General features: G+C 36.7%; 2 protein-coding genes across 3 annotated transcripts in view; one reads left to right on the top strand and one right to left on the bottom strand.

Annotated features, from left to right (window-relative positions):
* The window catches only part of LOC106130993 (scavenger receptor class B member 1), a 74,797-nt gene extending 73,686 nt beyond the window's left edge, over window positions 1-1,111 (bottom strand). The window contains exon 1 of the mRNA XM_060952909.1: window positions 826-1,111. The gene's annotated coding sequence lies outside the window, so the exon portion shown is untranslated. The remainder of the gene's footprint in view (window positions 1-825) is intronic.
* A 9,626-nt stretch (window positions 1,112-10,737) lies between these two features.
* The window catches only part of LOC106131024 (uncharacterized), a 51,055-nt gene continuing 43,944 nt past the window's right edge, over window positions 10,738-17,848 (top strand). The window contains exons 1-2 of one of the 2 annotated variants that reach the window (XM_060952967.1): window positions 10,738-10,966; window positions 11,075-12,626. In XM_060952967.1, coding sequence (XP_060808950.1) covers window positions 11,166-12,626 — 1,461 coding nt within the window. In that variant the 5' untranslated portion in view covers window positions 10,738-10,966; window positions 11,075-11,165. Of the gene's footprint in view, window positions 12,627-17,848 lie in introns of both variants that reach the window. The other variant, XM_013330008.2, reaches the window with a different exon arrangement.

Raw genomic sequence — 17,848 nt, forward strand, 5'->3', positions numbered from 1 at the left:
GTATTAATACCAAGATCCGTTAAAGGCCTTATATACGCAGTAATAGAGGCCAATTTGCAGTAAATATGGATAAATATAAAATCTGTTAGAAAATGATTTTAGTCTACATAAAATTCAAATGAATGGTTAACAGTGTTTTCTGTGTTTGGTTATATCGTTCAAAGGTTATTCTATAAATCGCAAATCTATGGAATGCTCGTCTTCATCTCATCCGTCGTCTGACATTAAAACTGAATCATTATGTCAAAAATTTAATTTTTAAATAACAACAAAAAAATAATTAAACCAAAAAAAGGGTTGACATTTTATGATGAGTCTTAAAATTTTTCACTTATGTAATTTTAATTAGTTTCAATATTAAGAAAATTTATTTAATGTGTGATACAATATTATTTTGTAAAGGTTTAAGCAAAGGAAAGATAAAAAATACACGAATAGTATCAACGATTTAAATTAATTCACAACTTTTTTATAATAATATTTTATAAAAAAGTATAAAATTTCGTACAGAATACTAAAGACTTCGCTTAGCAATGATAAAACGTACGCACGAAGAAGTAACTATGCGCGCCCGTTTCAAGTTTACGCAAAAAAAAAGTATAAATCATAAAAAAAAATGCATAAGCATTCATCTGTCAGCGCGCAGCCTCCCAGTACTTTACAAGAACACTTTCGACTGACACACTGCCCCAAATCCCCACCTTACGACAAGTGAAAGCAAAATTAGCAAAAACCAATAATGACATAACAATTGCCAATAGCAATAACCTAATCTAAACAAAACGGATTTCATTATTTACACAAACATAAAAAAAAAAAACTCACCTCAGTATATCCGAAAAATATTTTCCCGAAGACACTCACTCACATTTCAGTTGCACAAATTTTAGAAAAAAAATAAAATAAAATACGAACACACCACAAACACAATTCGAGATTCCCGGCGGAACGGTTCTAATTTCAAAATTTGACACAGATGACGGATTAATATTTTTTTTTTTTCAACTTTTTAAATTCACGGGCTGCTGCATGCGGTGTCGTAAGTCGCCGACTGCATGAAAATGTAACTTTGGTATAATGGTCGTTCGCTAACGCGTTTTACTCACTCGGGCTTCACTGCCCGACTGCAAGGCGTTCCATTCACTTCATAGCTTCATAATTTTGATTGTCTAAGGTAAAACGATGATTTACCTCTTGTTCATGATTAACATTTACCATTATAATTAATCTTGTATCGGTAATTTTCAGTTTTACAGGTGCTTCGAGATAAAAAGTTAAGCAAACGCATGACATAAAAGCACAGATGTTAGCTTAAGTTTATCAATTTTGTTATGGGGGGTATATTATCTATGGTTTCCGGCACCAAGAGAACAAACAATAGGACCACTCCATCTCTTTCCCATGGATGTCGTGAAAGGCGACTAAGGGATAGACTTGTTAACTTGTGATTCTTCTTTTAGGCGATGGGCTAGCAACCTGTCACTGTTTGAATCTCAATTCTATCATTTAGCCAGCTGAACGTGATTTTCAGTTTTTTTCTTTCGCTTCATCCGCATTCATAACTCTCTTCATGCTAGCTCGGCGGTTTCGGGTACACTTGTCCTGACTATGTAATATTGTTTTAAAGATTAAAAACTCCTTACTATATAAAATTTCAGCAAAATCGTTCAAAAAAAGAGGTCTGCAATGGAGTAAAATATGAAGACCCTTAAAAACTTGATTGCAGGGCCATAAAGATTTTGCCGCTCACCTTGGTCCACTTTTACGAGATGAGATCCATCCGGTAAACTCTATATTTTTCCCGCTCTCACATTACGGCATTCGTTAGCAAATTTCCTTTTTCAATTTACCTACCTGCCGTAAAATTTACAACAAAATAGTTTGTTTAATAGAAAGTATTAAGCTTTTGAGCGGGGTTTTGCTTCCGTGCGAAATTCCCGAAAAAAGTAGCCAGTATCAATCCCGAAGCTCTGTTCTATATCTGTGCTAAATTTCGTGAAAATCAGACTAGTAGTTTTTCAGTTTATACGTTACGAACATACAAAAATACCTACATATCATTTCCCTTTACTATTAACAATGTGGATGTGATTAAAACACGTTTATAGAAGTACTTAGGTCTCATTAATAAATAGATCAGGTTCAGACTTGTTAATATAATGCAGAAAATTTATAACCCTAATTATTTCCTAATTATATGATGTAGTTACAGGAATAGAAAAGGGTATACTTGTCTGTGACATGGAGTCAGTTCATTCAGGGCATGATGAGAAAAGAACTTTTTTTGATTGGTCTGGGTCTTGGATGTTTATCTATCTAAGTGTTTTTACTACGCTTTTATTAGCTTGGGTTTTATGTATGTATGTAACGGAATCTTTGAGCTTATTTATAATATAGTATCGTTGAGCTTAGTGTCTTGTAACACAAGTCTCGAACTTGGTACGAGGCTAACTCAATCTGTGTAATATATTTATTTATTTATAAAGCGCGACGAGGCAACAAACAAACAAACAAACTTACTTTCGCATTTACAATATTAGTTAGGATAGATATAGGCTGACGTACTCATTACCCTCCTTTCAACGGTAGGTCAAAATGTTGTTATTATTTGTGAAATGCATATATTTCGTAATTATATAATGAATTAATGCATTTTTCCGTCTTGGGTTCCGAAGAAGAACTGGTTTATATGACCCAATGATATAGAAACTATTTTGTGATTGTGCGCACGAGTGGAACGCGCCAAGTCTTAACAAATTATTATTTTATTTATTTTTTTATTGAAAATTAAATCATTAGTTTGCAGACAATTTTCTTTGTTATCTTTTGTACCGTGTGGTTCCCGGCACCAATAGAAAAAAGAATAGGACTACGTCGACTCGTCCCCATGGATGTCGTAAAAGGCGACTAAGGGTTAGGCTTATAAACTCGGGATTCTTCTTTAAGTCGATGGGCTAGCAACCTGTCACTATTTGAATCTCAATTCTGAATGTGGCCTTACAGTATTTTCGGGTCTGTCAGCTGTGTCTACTCCGTAAGCGATAAAGACGCGATGTACCAGTGCTATGCTTATCTCGAGCAAAGAAATCCGCTGAGCTTATGACCTTTTTGAATTGCTGCAGCGCACACCAGCTTACATTTGAGTTATATTTTATGTATTTTACTAGAGGCAGCCCGTGACTTCGTCCGCATGGAAACCCTATCAATCCCGCGGGAACTGCGGGATAAAAAGTAGCCTATATGTTATTCTGGATCTTCAGCTACCTACATACCGAATTTCATCGTATTGGGTTCAGTAGTTTTTGCGTGAAAGAGTAACAAACATCCATACTGACATCCTGAAATACTCGCAAACTTTCGCATTTATAACATTAGTAGGATGTTACGTATTTAAGAAGCTTGTGTACGATATTTCAAATAAATCTTTAATTGAATACAATAGAATCGAATAGATTTATTTTCAAAATTGTATACAAGGTACCACTTATTGACGTCACATCACTAAAATCTAAATCATGGACGAATACACATTGCCTACTTTAAAAAACATGAATGAATGTAGTGCCGTGTGGTTCCCGGCACCAGTACAAAAAAGAATAGGACCACTCCATCTTTTTCCTATGGATGTCGTAAAAGGCGACTAAGGGACAGGTTAACAAACAAGGATTATTTTCTCAGGCGATGGGCTAGCAACCTGTCACTATTTGAATTTCAATTCTATCATTAAGCCAAATAGCTGAGCGTGGCCTATCAGTCTTTTCAAGTCTGTTGGCTCTGTCTACCCCGCAAGGGATATAGACGTGACCATATGTATGTAATGAATGTAGTAGAACTAGCGTTAATTCATGCATGTATGTAAAACTAATAAATAATTAACTGTGTAGGGATATAGACGTGATGATATGTATGTATGTATGTATGTACTAGAGGCCGCCCGCGACTTCGTCCGCATGGAAACCCTATCAATCCCGCGGGAACTCTGGGATAAAAAGTAGCCTATGTGTTATTCTGGGTCTTCAGCTACCTACATACCAAATTTCATGGTAATCGGTTCAGTAGTTTTTGCGTGAAAGAGTAACAAACATCCATACAAACTTTCGCCTTTATAATAGTAATAGGATGTATGTATGTATGTATGTAATTAACTGTAAAAGACCTTGTCGTCGTCATTAATTTCGCTCAACTTGGCTCTGTTTTACCACATCACCAACACCATTCCATGATCCGGTTACGTTTATAGATTTCATATAAATTAATATTATGCGTATAACGAGCTGTTTAGTGTTGAAATTGTGTGTGTTTTGCGTAATTCTTTTAATAACATTGAGATTATCGTACGTTTGGTAATTTAAAATAAAATAAATAAATATGTATATACGGGACAAATTACCTACACAGATTGAGTTAGCCTCGAAGTAAGTTCGTGACTTGTGTTACGCGATACTAACTCAACGATACTATATTTTATAATAAATACTTATATAGATAAACATCCAAGACCCAGGCTAATCAAAAAAAGGTCTTTTCTCATGATGCCCTGGCCGGGATTCGAACACGGGACCTCTAGTGTCACAGACAAGCGGAGGTACCTACTACCGCTGCGCCACAGAGGTTATCTACAGACCCAATATTGAAATTTTGCGTATAAATAATTAAGAGTCTGGATGAGGTATAAGTATAACAAAAGAAACATAACATAAAATCACGCCTCTTTCCCGGAGGGGTAGGCAGAGACTACATCTTTCCACTTGCCACGATCTCTGCACACTTACGATCGCTGCATCCACATTCATAACTCTCTTCATGCAAACTCGGCGGTTTCGGGTACTCGTGACTTGACCTTTTACCAGGACGTCCTTATTTGATCAAGATACGTTCGTCTAGGTCTTCCCACTCCGAGCTTTCCCTCCATGGAGAAGGTATATTTAGAAGAATAACTAAATTTTTTATACCTATATGAAAAGATCTTTCTTCTCGTCCCGGTAATATACTTAGTTCCCGTGGGATTTGCGGAAAACCTGTATTCTTTTGCATGTGGCGCTAAATTCGTGCGTGTGGGTGGCGATAAAATAGACAAATCTGCGGGTATAAGCAAGTAGGTATTAAATATATATGATATGATATATATGTATATGATAAAGTGCCGTGTGGTTCCCGGCACCAATACATAAAAAGAATAGGACCACTCCGTCTCTTTCCCATGGATGTCGTAAAAGGCGACTAAGGGATAGGCTTACAAACTTGGGATTCTTTTTTAGGCGATAGATTAGCAACCTGTCACTATTTGAATCTCAATTCTATCATTAACCCAAATAGCTGAACGTGGCCATTCAGTCCTTTCAAGACTGTTGGCTCTGTCTACCCAGCAAGGGATATAGACTTGACCATATGTATGTATGTATGTGCATAAAAAATGAAAGTCTACGAGCGCGTCGAAAAGAATTTTGGAAATCTAGGTTCAATTTTAAAATTTTGGCCGTGGGTAGTGGTTAGTATGTATTTTCGAAAACCGCTTTCTCGTCACAGTATTAATGCAATAAAAATTTTAAGTAGGTATAATTCAAATTCAAATTCAAGTTCAAAATTTTTATTCATTATTATATGTAGAATACTTCATATCGCTTAATAATTGTCAAATCTTTTGGTTTCACAATATTACGGATATAGACGTGATAATATGTATGTAGGAGGTACAGATTCAGATTGATTTAAAACAACAAAAAATGAGGTAAAGTCTCAGGTCAAGAGTAGGTACGCGAAACCGCCGAGCTTGCATGAAGAGAGTTATGAATGTGGATGAAGCGAAGGAAATATGCAGAGATCGTGGCAAGTGGAAGGAGGTAGTCTCTGCCTACCCCTCCCGGAAAGAGGCGTGAATTTTTATGTATTATGTATGTATGAAACTCAGTGATTCAGTGCCAGACTTCGCACCGCTGCGCCACTGGGGCTTATAATTAATATTGAAGTAGAGATTTGTATTAATTATAATTACAATCGTGTCATATGACAATGACCTTTGTTTAGAGGAGATAGTGGAATAGAATCCAAGCTATATAAATGTTATACATCATTTATACTAATATTATAAAGCTGAAGAGTTTGTTTGTTTGTTTGAACGCGCTAATCTCAGGAACAACTGGTTCGAATTGAAAAATTCTAAGCTTATATGTGTTGAATAGACCATTTATTGAGGAAGGTTTTAGGCTATATTACATCACGCTGCAACTGTAAGGAGCGAAGAAATAATGGAAAATGTGAAAAAAACGGGAGAAATTATTCATCCTTGAGGGCTTCAATAATGCCCAAAATAACTTAACACGCGGAATAAGTCGCGGGCACGGCTAGTAATAAATACAAGGGAAAGGTTGGAGTGGGAAGGCCTAGACGAACGTATCTTGATCAAATTAAGGACGTCCTGGCAAAGGGTCAGCATGTCAATTCTGCTATTTTATTTTAATCCGAAACGGATCTGAAACGCATTGATTACAACTTTTGGTATTCTACTAACAATTTGTCAAAACAAAGCCGTAACGCAGCTGAAACGGTTCGGTTGTCGTATTCTGCTAAAGGACACGTAACCTTCCGTTTGCCGTTCGGCTATTATTTCGTATTCTGATAAGTTTTTGACAGTTGGTCCGGCCGAAACGCAACGGTTCCGCATTGGTTGAATTGTCCAAAGTTACGGTTTTGCATCGGCAGCAAATAACCAAGCGCTTCCGTTTCATTTGCGTTTCAGCTATCAACGTAAAGTTACTGGAATACCATTTGACAATATAAACGCAACTGTAACCAAGCTGAAATGCATCCGAACTGTTTCGGTTAACAAATAGCAGAATTGGCCTGCAGGTCAAAAGTACCCGAAACCGCCGAGCTTGCATGAAGAGAGTTATGAATGTGGATGAAGCGAAGGAAGTATGCAGAGATCGTGGCAAGTGGAAAGAGGTAGTCTCTGCCTACCCCTCCGGGAAAGAGGCGTGATTTTATGTATGTAGTATGTATGTAGGTACAAAATACATATGAATTTTTGTGCCACCTACAACAGAAATCCCTGAATTTAGCGCCAGCTTCAGATGAATACAGGACTTTTGTAAATCCCACGGGAAATTTATGTTTTACAGGGACGAAGTCTTTTGAAGACTATTGGCTCTGTCTACCCCGTAAAGTATATAGACGTGGTAATATGTACATGTATGTATACATGTATGAAGTGAGCACATTGATCACATTTTATTACATACACACATAAAATCACGCCTCTTTCCCGGGGGGGTAGGCAGAGACAACATCTTTCCACCTGCCACGATCTCTGCATATTTCTTTCGCTTCATCCACATTCCGGTTTCGGGTACTCTTGTCCTGACCCTTTACCTCATTTGTTTTGTTGTTTTAAATTGATGGATGTTTTTTTTGTCTCAATCTGAACCTGTACCGCATACATACATATTATCACCTCTATATCCCTTACGGGGTAGATAGAGCTAACAGTTTTGAAAAGACCGAAATGCCACGTTCAGCTGTATGGCTTAATGATAGAATTGATATTCAAATAGTTACAGATTGCTAGCCCATCGAAAACAAAAAGAATCCTAAGTTTATAAGTCTATCCTTTATACGACAACCCTGCGAAAAATATGTAGTGGTCTTTTTCTAAAGTGCTGGGAACCACACGGCACTAATTCACCACAAATGGTGAGCCATAAAAAGTAATCTCTTTTATTTAACCTACTCTGTGCAGAGGACTTTGATTAACAATACGTCTTAGGCAAATCAACGCCAATTTTCATCTCGGCGTCATACATAGCCATCAATATAATATGTCAATGTATGGAAATTTTTCAATTATTATATTAATAACACGAGGGTATAAGTCATATTTGCGAACTGTAAACAGGTTTAAGATGACAATAGGTAGTATTTTTCATAACATTCGGCGACGTAGAAGGCGTAGAAAGATATATTATTAAGGGTGACTGGGAAATCGGTGCCGTGTGGTTCCCGCCATCGATAAAAAAAAAAGATCAGGACCACTTCACCTCTTTCCCATGGATGTCGTTAAGTTAGTTAGTTAAGTACGCAGAAAATATACATATACCTAACCCTTGTAACAAATTTTGTAATACAAAAAGGATCCGCCTCCAATTGATATCCTCCTTTTTGTGAAGTCGGTCAAATTTCTAAACCCTTCTCCTATAAATTCAAATTCAAATTCAAATTCAAATTTTTTATTCATTATTATAGGATATTATTATATCGCTTAATAATTGTCGTATGGTTTAACAACTTGGTTGACGTCAAATATATTACTTAAAAACTAAGTTTACTGCCGCTTCCAAGGCGTCAGTGCAGAAGAAGCGGTAACAAACTGCACTGCAGCATTTTCTTTAACAACGTCAACTTCACAATATTAAATTATACTTAGAATATAATGTGGACGGGAGAATACATTGTTCACGGGAGATTTATATATTTATGAGATTTAATATTGAAAAAAGAAAAATATATATATATATATATATATTTTATGGATTGCCAATTTTAAAAAGATTTATGTACAGAGTGTACTGAAATTTTGATTTAAGTTCAAATTAAACTACAATTAATTACGAGGTTCCTGTGCCTGTGTATATACAAACACTTTACTGAAAACCGCATCAATATCGGTTCACCGAAACGCGAGATAATCGCGGTCATACATATATACATGAAGGTCAAACTACCTGATCCATTGATCCAGGATGTATGGTCAAATCAAAGGTACCTACACCCCGGGCTCCTCTCCAGAGTGGTGAGGATGCAACCGGGACTAAAGCCAGGATCATCTTGATTAAATCAATGACTCAATTCCATCATTTAGCGATACAGCTGAACGTGGCCTTTCAATCTTTACGAGACTTTCGGCTCTGTCTACCCCTTAAGGGATAAGGATATGATTTTATGTATGTAAAATCTTCAATTCGTAATCTCAAAGCAGAAAATCTTTATTAACATCATAAATATGGTTTCGTAATAAACTGTCATCAGTCATTTATAAGGAAGTTGCAAATAAACTAACAATAACGATTTGATTATAGCTATTGTTTGAGCCGTTAACCTATAACCTAGCGAAGGCAGTTAAATAAGTAGTTAAGTAACTAGTTACTTACATGACAATTGACGATACACACGTCGTTCCCGAAGGGGTGGGCAGAGACTACATTTTTCCACTTGACAGCATAATTGTAAGAATTTTGAAGCAGTCTCGTTGGCTTTGGGTAATCTTGACTTGACTGAATACATACATACACACATAAAATCACGCCTCTTTCCCGGAGGGGTAGGCAGAGACTACATCTTTCCACTTGCCACGATCTCTGCACACTTCCTTCGCTTCATCCACATTCATAACTCTATCCATGCAAGCTCAGCGGTTTCGGGTACTCTTGACTGAATCTTTCAAAAGGATCTCTTGATTGAGTTTTACAATCTGCTCAGTGACAGTAGCAGCAGGCACACATTGTTCTTACTTCCTTACAGACCACTAGATGAATGTGCTGATTCCCTGGTCGCCTTTTACGATAAGCGTCGTGTTTTTTTTAACCGATTTGTTAAAAGTTACTAGGTAGCTGTAAAGTTAGTATTGGTCATTGTCTTCTAACAAGTTCAAGGTTCTAATTTTGTAAATGTCTAAGTAAAAATTTACTTAATATTGTAGTAGAAAGTTGTTTTCCTAGACGTCTGTTACTTTTATCTAGATTTAGATTAGAACTTAGAAATACTATTAGCGACATCTAGTTCACGCTACTGAAATTATTAAGTACTTATATTTGCGTGTAGACAGCATTATAGGTATATGTTAATTATTATTTCTCATTTATACTAGATGTCTCTGTATGCACGTATTCATTATATTTTCACGCTTAGTAAAATTTTATTTAAATCCGTGTATAAAATAAAAACTATACGTATTGATTTATGAATTATTTGATACGTTTTTTGAACAGTGAAAATGTACCAAATTCCGGACCGAAACATTATCATTATCAACACTAACAACATAGAATACTAGTACATCATAGCATCAGCTGATAATGTTGCAATAATTGTAAAAGATGCCAAAAATATAGGTTCTTTTTCTTATTTCGGTTTCAGAATTATTTGCTATAATTACTTTCGAACTTGTCGTTTTCCACGAATTAACTTAACTTAATTTTTTTTCATAATTATAATTAATTTTTTTATTGTAAAAATTAATATCTCAATACGCCTGAACTGAACCAATTTTTTTGCCCTACGAGCTTGAAAATATCCATTACCTACTTTTACCTTACCTTTTCAGAAGTTCAAGTAAATTTAATATTTTAGAAACAACTTATTTTAGGTATCTATGTTTACTACTCCTACCATATGGCAGCACTCTGAGTGGTAGAATAATCTGTTCATAATCAGAATAATAAATTGCTTATAGAAAACAAAGCCACCAATTATTTCAATCGATTCAGTATTTCCCAAAATAAGCCCTTACAAAAAAACAATAAAATTCCAAAATTTAGCCTGTTAGAATATAAAAAAAGTACAGAAGAATTGATTGATTTGATGATTACCTATTAAACACAATTATATTATGTAAAATAAAATCATGATAGGTACATGAAATTGTAGAATTTTTTCTACGTCAGTAAGATGTTTAGGGGTAAACAAATTTGAGAGTGGGTAACACTGAGAGAGGCAACTTCCTTCAGTCAGTCAGTGACAGACATGAATGAGCAGCCACGGTTGTTGTTTTTGTAAACTTTGATCAATTCAGTTAATTATTAAGTTTCAAAACACCATCCTACAGTGAATTAACAATCGCCGTGACTATTGGCATTTTGTTTCGCAATAATAAATAATTGCCCAGTGGTTTGTGCTTAGTTTTCTGTTTCGTAAACATAAGATCGTTGTTCGGTACCGTTCTAAAAAAACAGTGCAGCTGGTTGTCAGTTAAGGAGTACGGTGTTTGAATCATTATATTAATCGTAACGTCGGTCATTTAATTCAAAATTATAGCTTTTAATAGTCACATACCGTTTCCACGTTTCAATATTGTTGCGTCTAGGTATCATCAAATCTAATGTGCGCAAGTATGTGGTCAGTGCAGTGAGAAAAAATAAACAAACAAACCAGAAAATGCATTCTCGTTTAAAATAATGATATCGCAAACTCAAAACAGGGTCCAAGCTATAAAAAGTAAATTCGAGAACCTCAATATAGAAAGTGAACCAATTGTTTTTAGGAAGAAAACCGTTGAACACTTGTACAAACGTAATGAATTTGATAATTTCAACAAGGAAAACGAACTATCTGACAAAGTTAAAGTTGAAAGCGATTCGACATCGAGCGATGAATGTGTTGCAAACGTGAGTTATTTGTATGGTGAATCGATAAGTGACGTGAAAATATCTTTATCCAGACAGAGTAGTGACCCAGGGAAGAAATTACACCGTAGTCACGCATTTCGGTGTGACAGAAGTCAAAAAGTCCTTGGTAGCCCTAAAAGGCATGGTAGTTGCTACGGCCGGTCTGAAACCAGTGATTTTTCTTTAAAAATGGGTGAGAAAAGGTTGAGTAAGGAACGGCTGAAGAAATTAGGCAATTTATTAGAAGATCAAATGAAGAAGGAGAATTTCAAAGTTTCCGATAGAGTTGCAGCTGAAGAAGTTAAAGAAAATGTAATTAAAGACTCCATACCGGATTCGGAGGTGCCTCCGCATATTTTAGAGCAGTATGCGCAGGTTATTAAGCCGAAACGTAAGGAAGAAAGGCAGGATGCAATGACTGATAGCGGTGTTAGTTCAGAGACTGAAAATCTAGAAGAAGACCGTGGTAGAACGAAGAAATTAGTGACACAGTTTGAGAAACCAGAGTCAGAAGTGCCATCTGAAACTAATTTAGAATCCATGAATGATTTAGCTATATCCAGTGAAACTATGAGGTTGGAACGTAAGAATCCTCATTTGATTTTAACGGACACATTAAAGAAAGCTTTAAAGCAACCTCTGCCGGCCGGGCCTCCACCGAAGAAGCCTCCACGCACATTCGCAACATCCCCAATCCCAGAAAACAAAGAGAGTGAACGAAAAAATGCCAAAAAAATGTTGGAGAAACTAGAACAAGTGTTACAGAAACGTGAAGCGAGTAAGAATGTGTACGATATCGCTGAAGCTGACATGAGTTTGAAGAAGCCCAAGCCCAAAGAAATACATTATCTGTGTACGGAAATACTTGACATCACGCAAAGAACGCTACTACCCAATCAAAACAAAGATTTTAATTGTTTCAAATTAAATTGTTCCAATTTGAGAAACTCAACTGCTAGTCTACCCTATACCCGTATGAGTTCTCACGAATCATATCGTGATGATGACAAAGTGTTTAACGATAATGATAAATGTATGAAATGTCAGCTTAACGATAAAATGAACGATAGTTTTAAGTGCCATCTCACTTGTGAGTGTAAGAAGTCCGAGTTCTACGTTGAAAATGAGCATATTTATGATGAACCGTGTACGGATGGGGTGCCAAAGAAGAATAAGTACGGGACGTTGAATCTCAGTAAGAGTTTGAGCAAGAGTTTAGAAGATTTGAGGAACAGCAAGAGTTTGGAACAGGTGAGTTAATTTGAATAAATCACGTAGACTAAATTAATACTTAAGTTAGTTGTCTACTTAAGTTTTAGTTGATAGGCTAGTAACCTATTACTATTAAAATCTCAATTACATCATCAAGCGATACAGCTGAATGTGGCCTTTTAGTCTGCCACACTGTTGGCTCTGTCTACCACTTAAGGGATAAAGATATGTAAGTTGTGTTGACATCATGAAGCAATACCTTGTATAAATACAACCAACTGAACATCGTTGGTACCGCGGAGCGAAGAAATACTTAATGGAAAATTTGAAAAAAAAAACGGGGAAAATTATTCTTCCTTGAGGGCCCAAAATAACTATTTCACGCGGACGAAGTCGCGGGCACAGCATATTAGTTATAATGGGGAACCGCGGTTCTTTAATTTAGCGCGGATTTACAAAATGAAGATGGTGTTAACCAATTCTGGCGGAAGATCTTCCCTTTGGTGGTGGTAGAACCATAATCATCGCTACCGCTACAGTTTTTTGTATGTATGTTTGTAACGTGATATCTTTCGAACCGTTGGTCTGATTTTGACGAAATTAAAAATGTAGCTGGGATCTGACAATAGAAGTTTTAAGTTTGTAGCACAAAAAAATGGGATAAGTAGTTAGTTTGTAAAGAAAAAATAAATAATACAATACAAAAGTAAGTAGATTTGACATATGTTACACAACTTTGTAAATTTAAAGAAGTCTAACATCTCGGCGAGCGACTAGTTAATATTTTAAATTCAATCAATTTACGAATATCGATGTCGATAATTTACATCACTAATCTAGGCACGGTACGCAATCGCTCCGCAGCAGATTAGAAATCTAACAGAGAAAGCGTCCCAACGAGACGGAATGACACCGTAATTGCAAAATAACGACCTGTGATCATGTCATGTCATGTCAGTCTGTCAGGTGAAATGTCCGGTTGAAGTTACAAAGTGGTGCCGTGACCTAAAGTCGACGTTCAGCTGTAGGTATGGCTTCATGATGGAATTGAGATTCAAACAGTGTCAGTACGCCAGCCCATCGCTTACAAGAAGTATTGCAAGCTTTTTAGCATCTCCCCTAGTCGCCTTTTACGATATCCATGGGCAAGATGTGGATTGGTCGTATTGTGACACAAAAGAACGAACTGCATAAACATCATTGCTACGAGTTAAAAAGAAAGGCGCGGCTTAATATGTCATAAGTACGACAAATAATCAGATTTATGCCCTTACAGGGTATAGAGTCTATACCAGAGCCATAGCTCTGCTATACTATTAACAGAGCCAACAGTCTCTTAAATAACAATTCTAAAGTCTATGGGCTACCAACCTGTCACTATTTGAATCTCAATTCTATCATTAAGCCAAACAGCTGAACGTGGCCATTCGGTCTTTTCAAGTCTGTTGGCTCTGTCTACCCCTCAAGGGATATAGACGTGACCATATGTATGTATTTTATTATGTTCAAACATTTATTTATCTTGCTCTGCGCCAACGCCGATCTCCTGTTTGGTTTCCTTCCACCCAAAGGTTGACTGGAAGAGATTGCTTTAGCGATAAGTCCGCCTTTGTACCATCTATATCTGCTTTGTGTTGTTTTGTATGTTTTACTCTTATGGTGCAATAAAGAGTTTTATCTATCTATGTACGTAGTCGCTGACAAAAGCTAATATACCTATAGCGGGTCATGTATCAGGATTCAGTATGATTCACCTCCCACAGCTGTCATTTGGAGCGTGGTAGAGGCTGTCACACTCCGCCGACCACTGCCCCTTAGGATGCGAAGATTGAAATAAAAAGATTCGTCCGGTTCAAATTCGGACGCAACATAATTATACATTCGACCGTAGACTATATCGTGTGAAAATTAAAGTTTTTGTTAACGCTTAATCCGTCTTACAAGAATAGAATAGAATAGATTTATTTTCAAAATTGGACACAAGGTATCACTTATTGACGTCACATCAATTAGATCTAATTGTAACTACTACCGCTTCCAAAGCGCGTGTGTAGAAGAAGCAGCGGAACAAACTACACTGCAGCGTTTTCATCGGATGTCAATTTACAAATATAGATCTAAATCGTGGACGAATGCACATTGTCTACATTAAAAAACATGAATGAATGTAAAACTAAATATTTCAATACGAATATTTCGTCAAATAAATAAGGATAAATACACTATCATCGTCAGACTATCATAGCCATAGTGATATACATACATTATACATGTCGTCACGTGTTTATCCCGTACGGGATAGACAGAGCCACGCGTTATCTACTGACCAATCTTTTTGAAATTTCGCGTATATATAATTACTAGCGACCCGCCCCGGCTTCGCACGGGTGCAAAATTATAAATGTTATTATACATAAAAACCTTCCTCTTGAATCACTCTACCTGTTACAAAAAACCGCATCAAAATCCGTTGCGTAATTTTAAAGATTTAAGCATACAGACAAACAGACTAAAATAGCGACTTTGTTTTATACTATGTAGTGATACATATCATCACTTGTTTATCCCGTACGGGATAGACATAGCCACGCGTTATCTACTGACCAATTTTTTGGAATTTCGCGTATATATAGTTAAGAGTCTGAAGAAGGACATAGGGATACGTTTCATCCCGGTAAAAACAATAGTTCCCGAGGATTTGCGAAAATCCTGTATTTTTTTGGAGGTGGCGCTAAATTAACACCAGTTAAGAAGGTGGTAAATATATACATACATACATACATATTGTCACGTCTATATCCCTTGCGGGGTAGACAGAGCCAACAGTCTTGAAAAGACTGAATGGCCACGTTCAGCTATTTGGCTTTATGATAGAATTGAGATTGAAGTAGTGACAGGTTGCAAGCCCATCGCCTAAAAAAAGAATCCCAATTTTGTAAGCCTATCCCTTAGTCGCCTTTTACGACATCCATGGGAAAGAGATGGAGTGGTCCTATTCTTTTTTCATTGGTGCCGGGAACCACACGGCAAACGTAAATATATAAATTGTAACATTAAAGGTACCTACTGTAGGTTCGTTGTATGAAGAGAGTCATGAATGTGGATGAAGCGAGAGAAGTATGCAGGGATCGTGGTAAGTGAAAAGGCGTTGTCTCTGCCTACCCCTCCGGGAAAGAGGTGTGATTTTACGTATGTATGGATGGAATCTCTGCCGACGCAGTATCGTCAAATTATACATACATACATTCATACATAAATACCTCTTTCCCGGAGGGGTAGGCAGAGACCGCATCTTTCCACTTGCCACGATCCCTGCACACTTCTTTCGCTTCATCCATATTCATAACTCTTCTTCATGCAAGCTCGTCGGTTTCGGGTACTCTTGACCTGACCTTTTGCTAGAACGTCTCCGATTTGATCAAGGTACGTTCGTCTAGGCCTTCCCACTCCAACAGTCCCATTCACACTTCCTTTGTATATTTGCTTAGTCAACCTGTTTTCATTCATCCTCTCGACATGACCATTCCAAACGATAGAATGGAATTGATTGGATTTTCCTGTGTATTTTAACAAAAGAGCTAAATGCACTATGCGGACCACGCCTGTAATATATAGCTTACATACATACATACATATAATCACGTCTATATCCCTTGCGGGGTAGACAGAGCCTACAGTCTTTTAAAGACAGATAGGCCACGTTCAGCTATTTGGCTTTAAGATAGGATTCAAATAGTGACAGGTTGCTAGCCCATCGCCTATATATATAATATATATATATATATAGCTTTACTGCATATAACTAACTAGCAACTTGACGGCCTCTGTGGCGCAGCGGTAGTACGCTTGTCTGTGACACCGGAGGTCCCGGGTTCGAATCCCGGCCAGGGCACGATGAGAAAAGAACTTTTTCTGATTGGCTTGGGTCTTGGATATATGATTATATATAAGTATTTATTATAAAATATAGTATCGTTGAGTTAGTATCTCGTAACACAAGTCTCGAACTTACTTCGAGGCTAACTCAATGTGTGTAATTTGTCCCGTATATATATTTATTATTTATTTATTTATTTTATTTTATTAATTGGACGTGTAATCAATAATCATGATCCAATATAGGTTAGGTTCCTCTCAAAAAGGTTGCGTAGCTTAGACGGGAGTTTTTTTCGTATAAAAGCCTGACTCACCCAATCCAGGGTCATGGTATATGGTGTGCCACGGGCTTCTTTCCAGAGTGGTGAGGATGTTACCGGGACACGCACTAGCCCATTGTCATTTTAAAACAATTTACATACATACATACATACATATAGTCACGTCTATATCCCTTACGGAGTAGACAGAGCCAATAGTCCCGAAAAGACTGAATGGCCACGTTTAGCTGCTCGGCTTAATGATTGAATTGAGATCCAAATAGTGACAAGGTGCTAGCCCATCGCCTTAAAAAAAAGGATCGCAATTTTATAAGCATATCCCTTAGTCGCCTTTTACGACATACATGGGAAAGAGATGGAGTGGTCCTATTCTTTTTTGTATTGGTGCCGGGAACCACAAAACAATTTAGTTTTCTTAACTATTTATTAGTCATTGAGTCTTATTAAGCCGTTCACTAGTCATACTATGAACAAAACCCTAGGTCGTCATTAACATAAAAATAATATGTATATATGTCTGTCTGTCTATAGTTTCATAACGCGTGACATTTAAACAGATTAGGTGAGTAATTATCGCCTTTATTTCAAGTCTTTAAAGAACAACGCGTGAGAAAAGATATAACAATTGGTTTTGGATGGTCCGATGACATATTAAGTGTTCCATAAGATTGATGGTTTGAAATTTCGTATTGACATAATTAGTTCTACATTCATTCATGTTTTTTTTTTTAATGTAGACAATGTGCATTCGTCCACGATTTAGATTTAAGAGATCTATGTATATTTGTAAATTGACGTCCGATGAAAATGCTGCAGTGTAGTTTGCACCGCCGCTTCTTCTACACACGCGCTTTGGAAGCGGCAGTAGTTATAATTAGATTTAAGTGATGTGACGTCAATAAGTGATACCTTGTATCCAATATTGAAAATAAATCTGTTCTATTCTAAATGGTGAAGAGCGAGTCTTTACGTTTCTCTTGTTCTCAAAGGAATTGCTAAAAAAAGTAGCCTTTACAATTTTTTTAGATCTCAACTATATTTGTACAAAATACATGCATACATACATATGGTCACGTCTATATCCCTTGTGGGCTAGACAGAGCC

The sequence above is a fragment of the Amyelois transitella genome, chromosome 30 (genome assembly GCF_032362555.1).
Source record: "Amyelois transitella isolate CPQ chromosome 30, ilAmyTran1.1, whole genome shotgun sequence".
In the NCBI taxonomy this organism is placed as follows: domain Eukaryota; kingdom Metazoa; phylum Arthropoda; class Insecta; order Lepidoptera; family Pyralidae; genus Amyelois; species Amyelois transitella.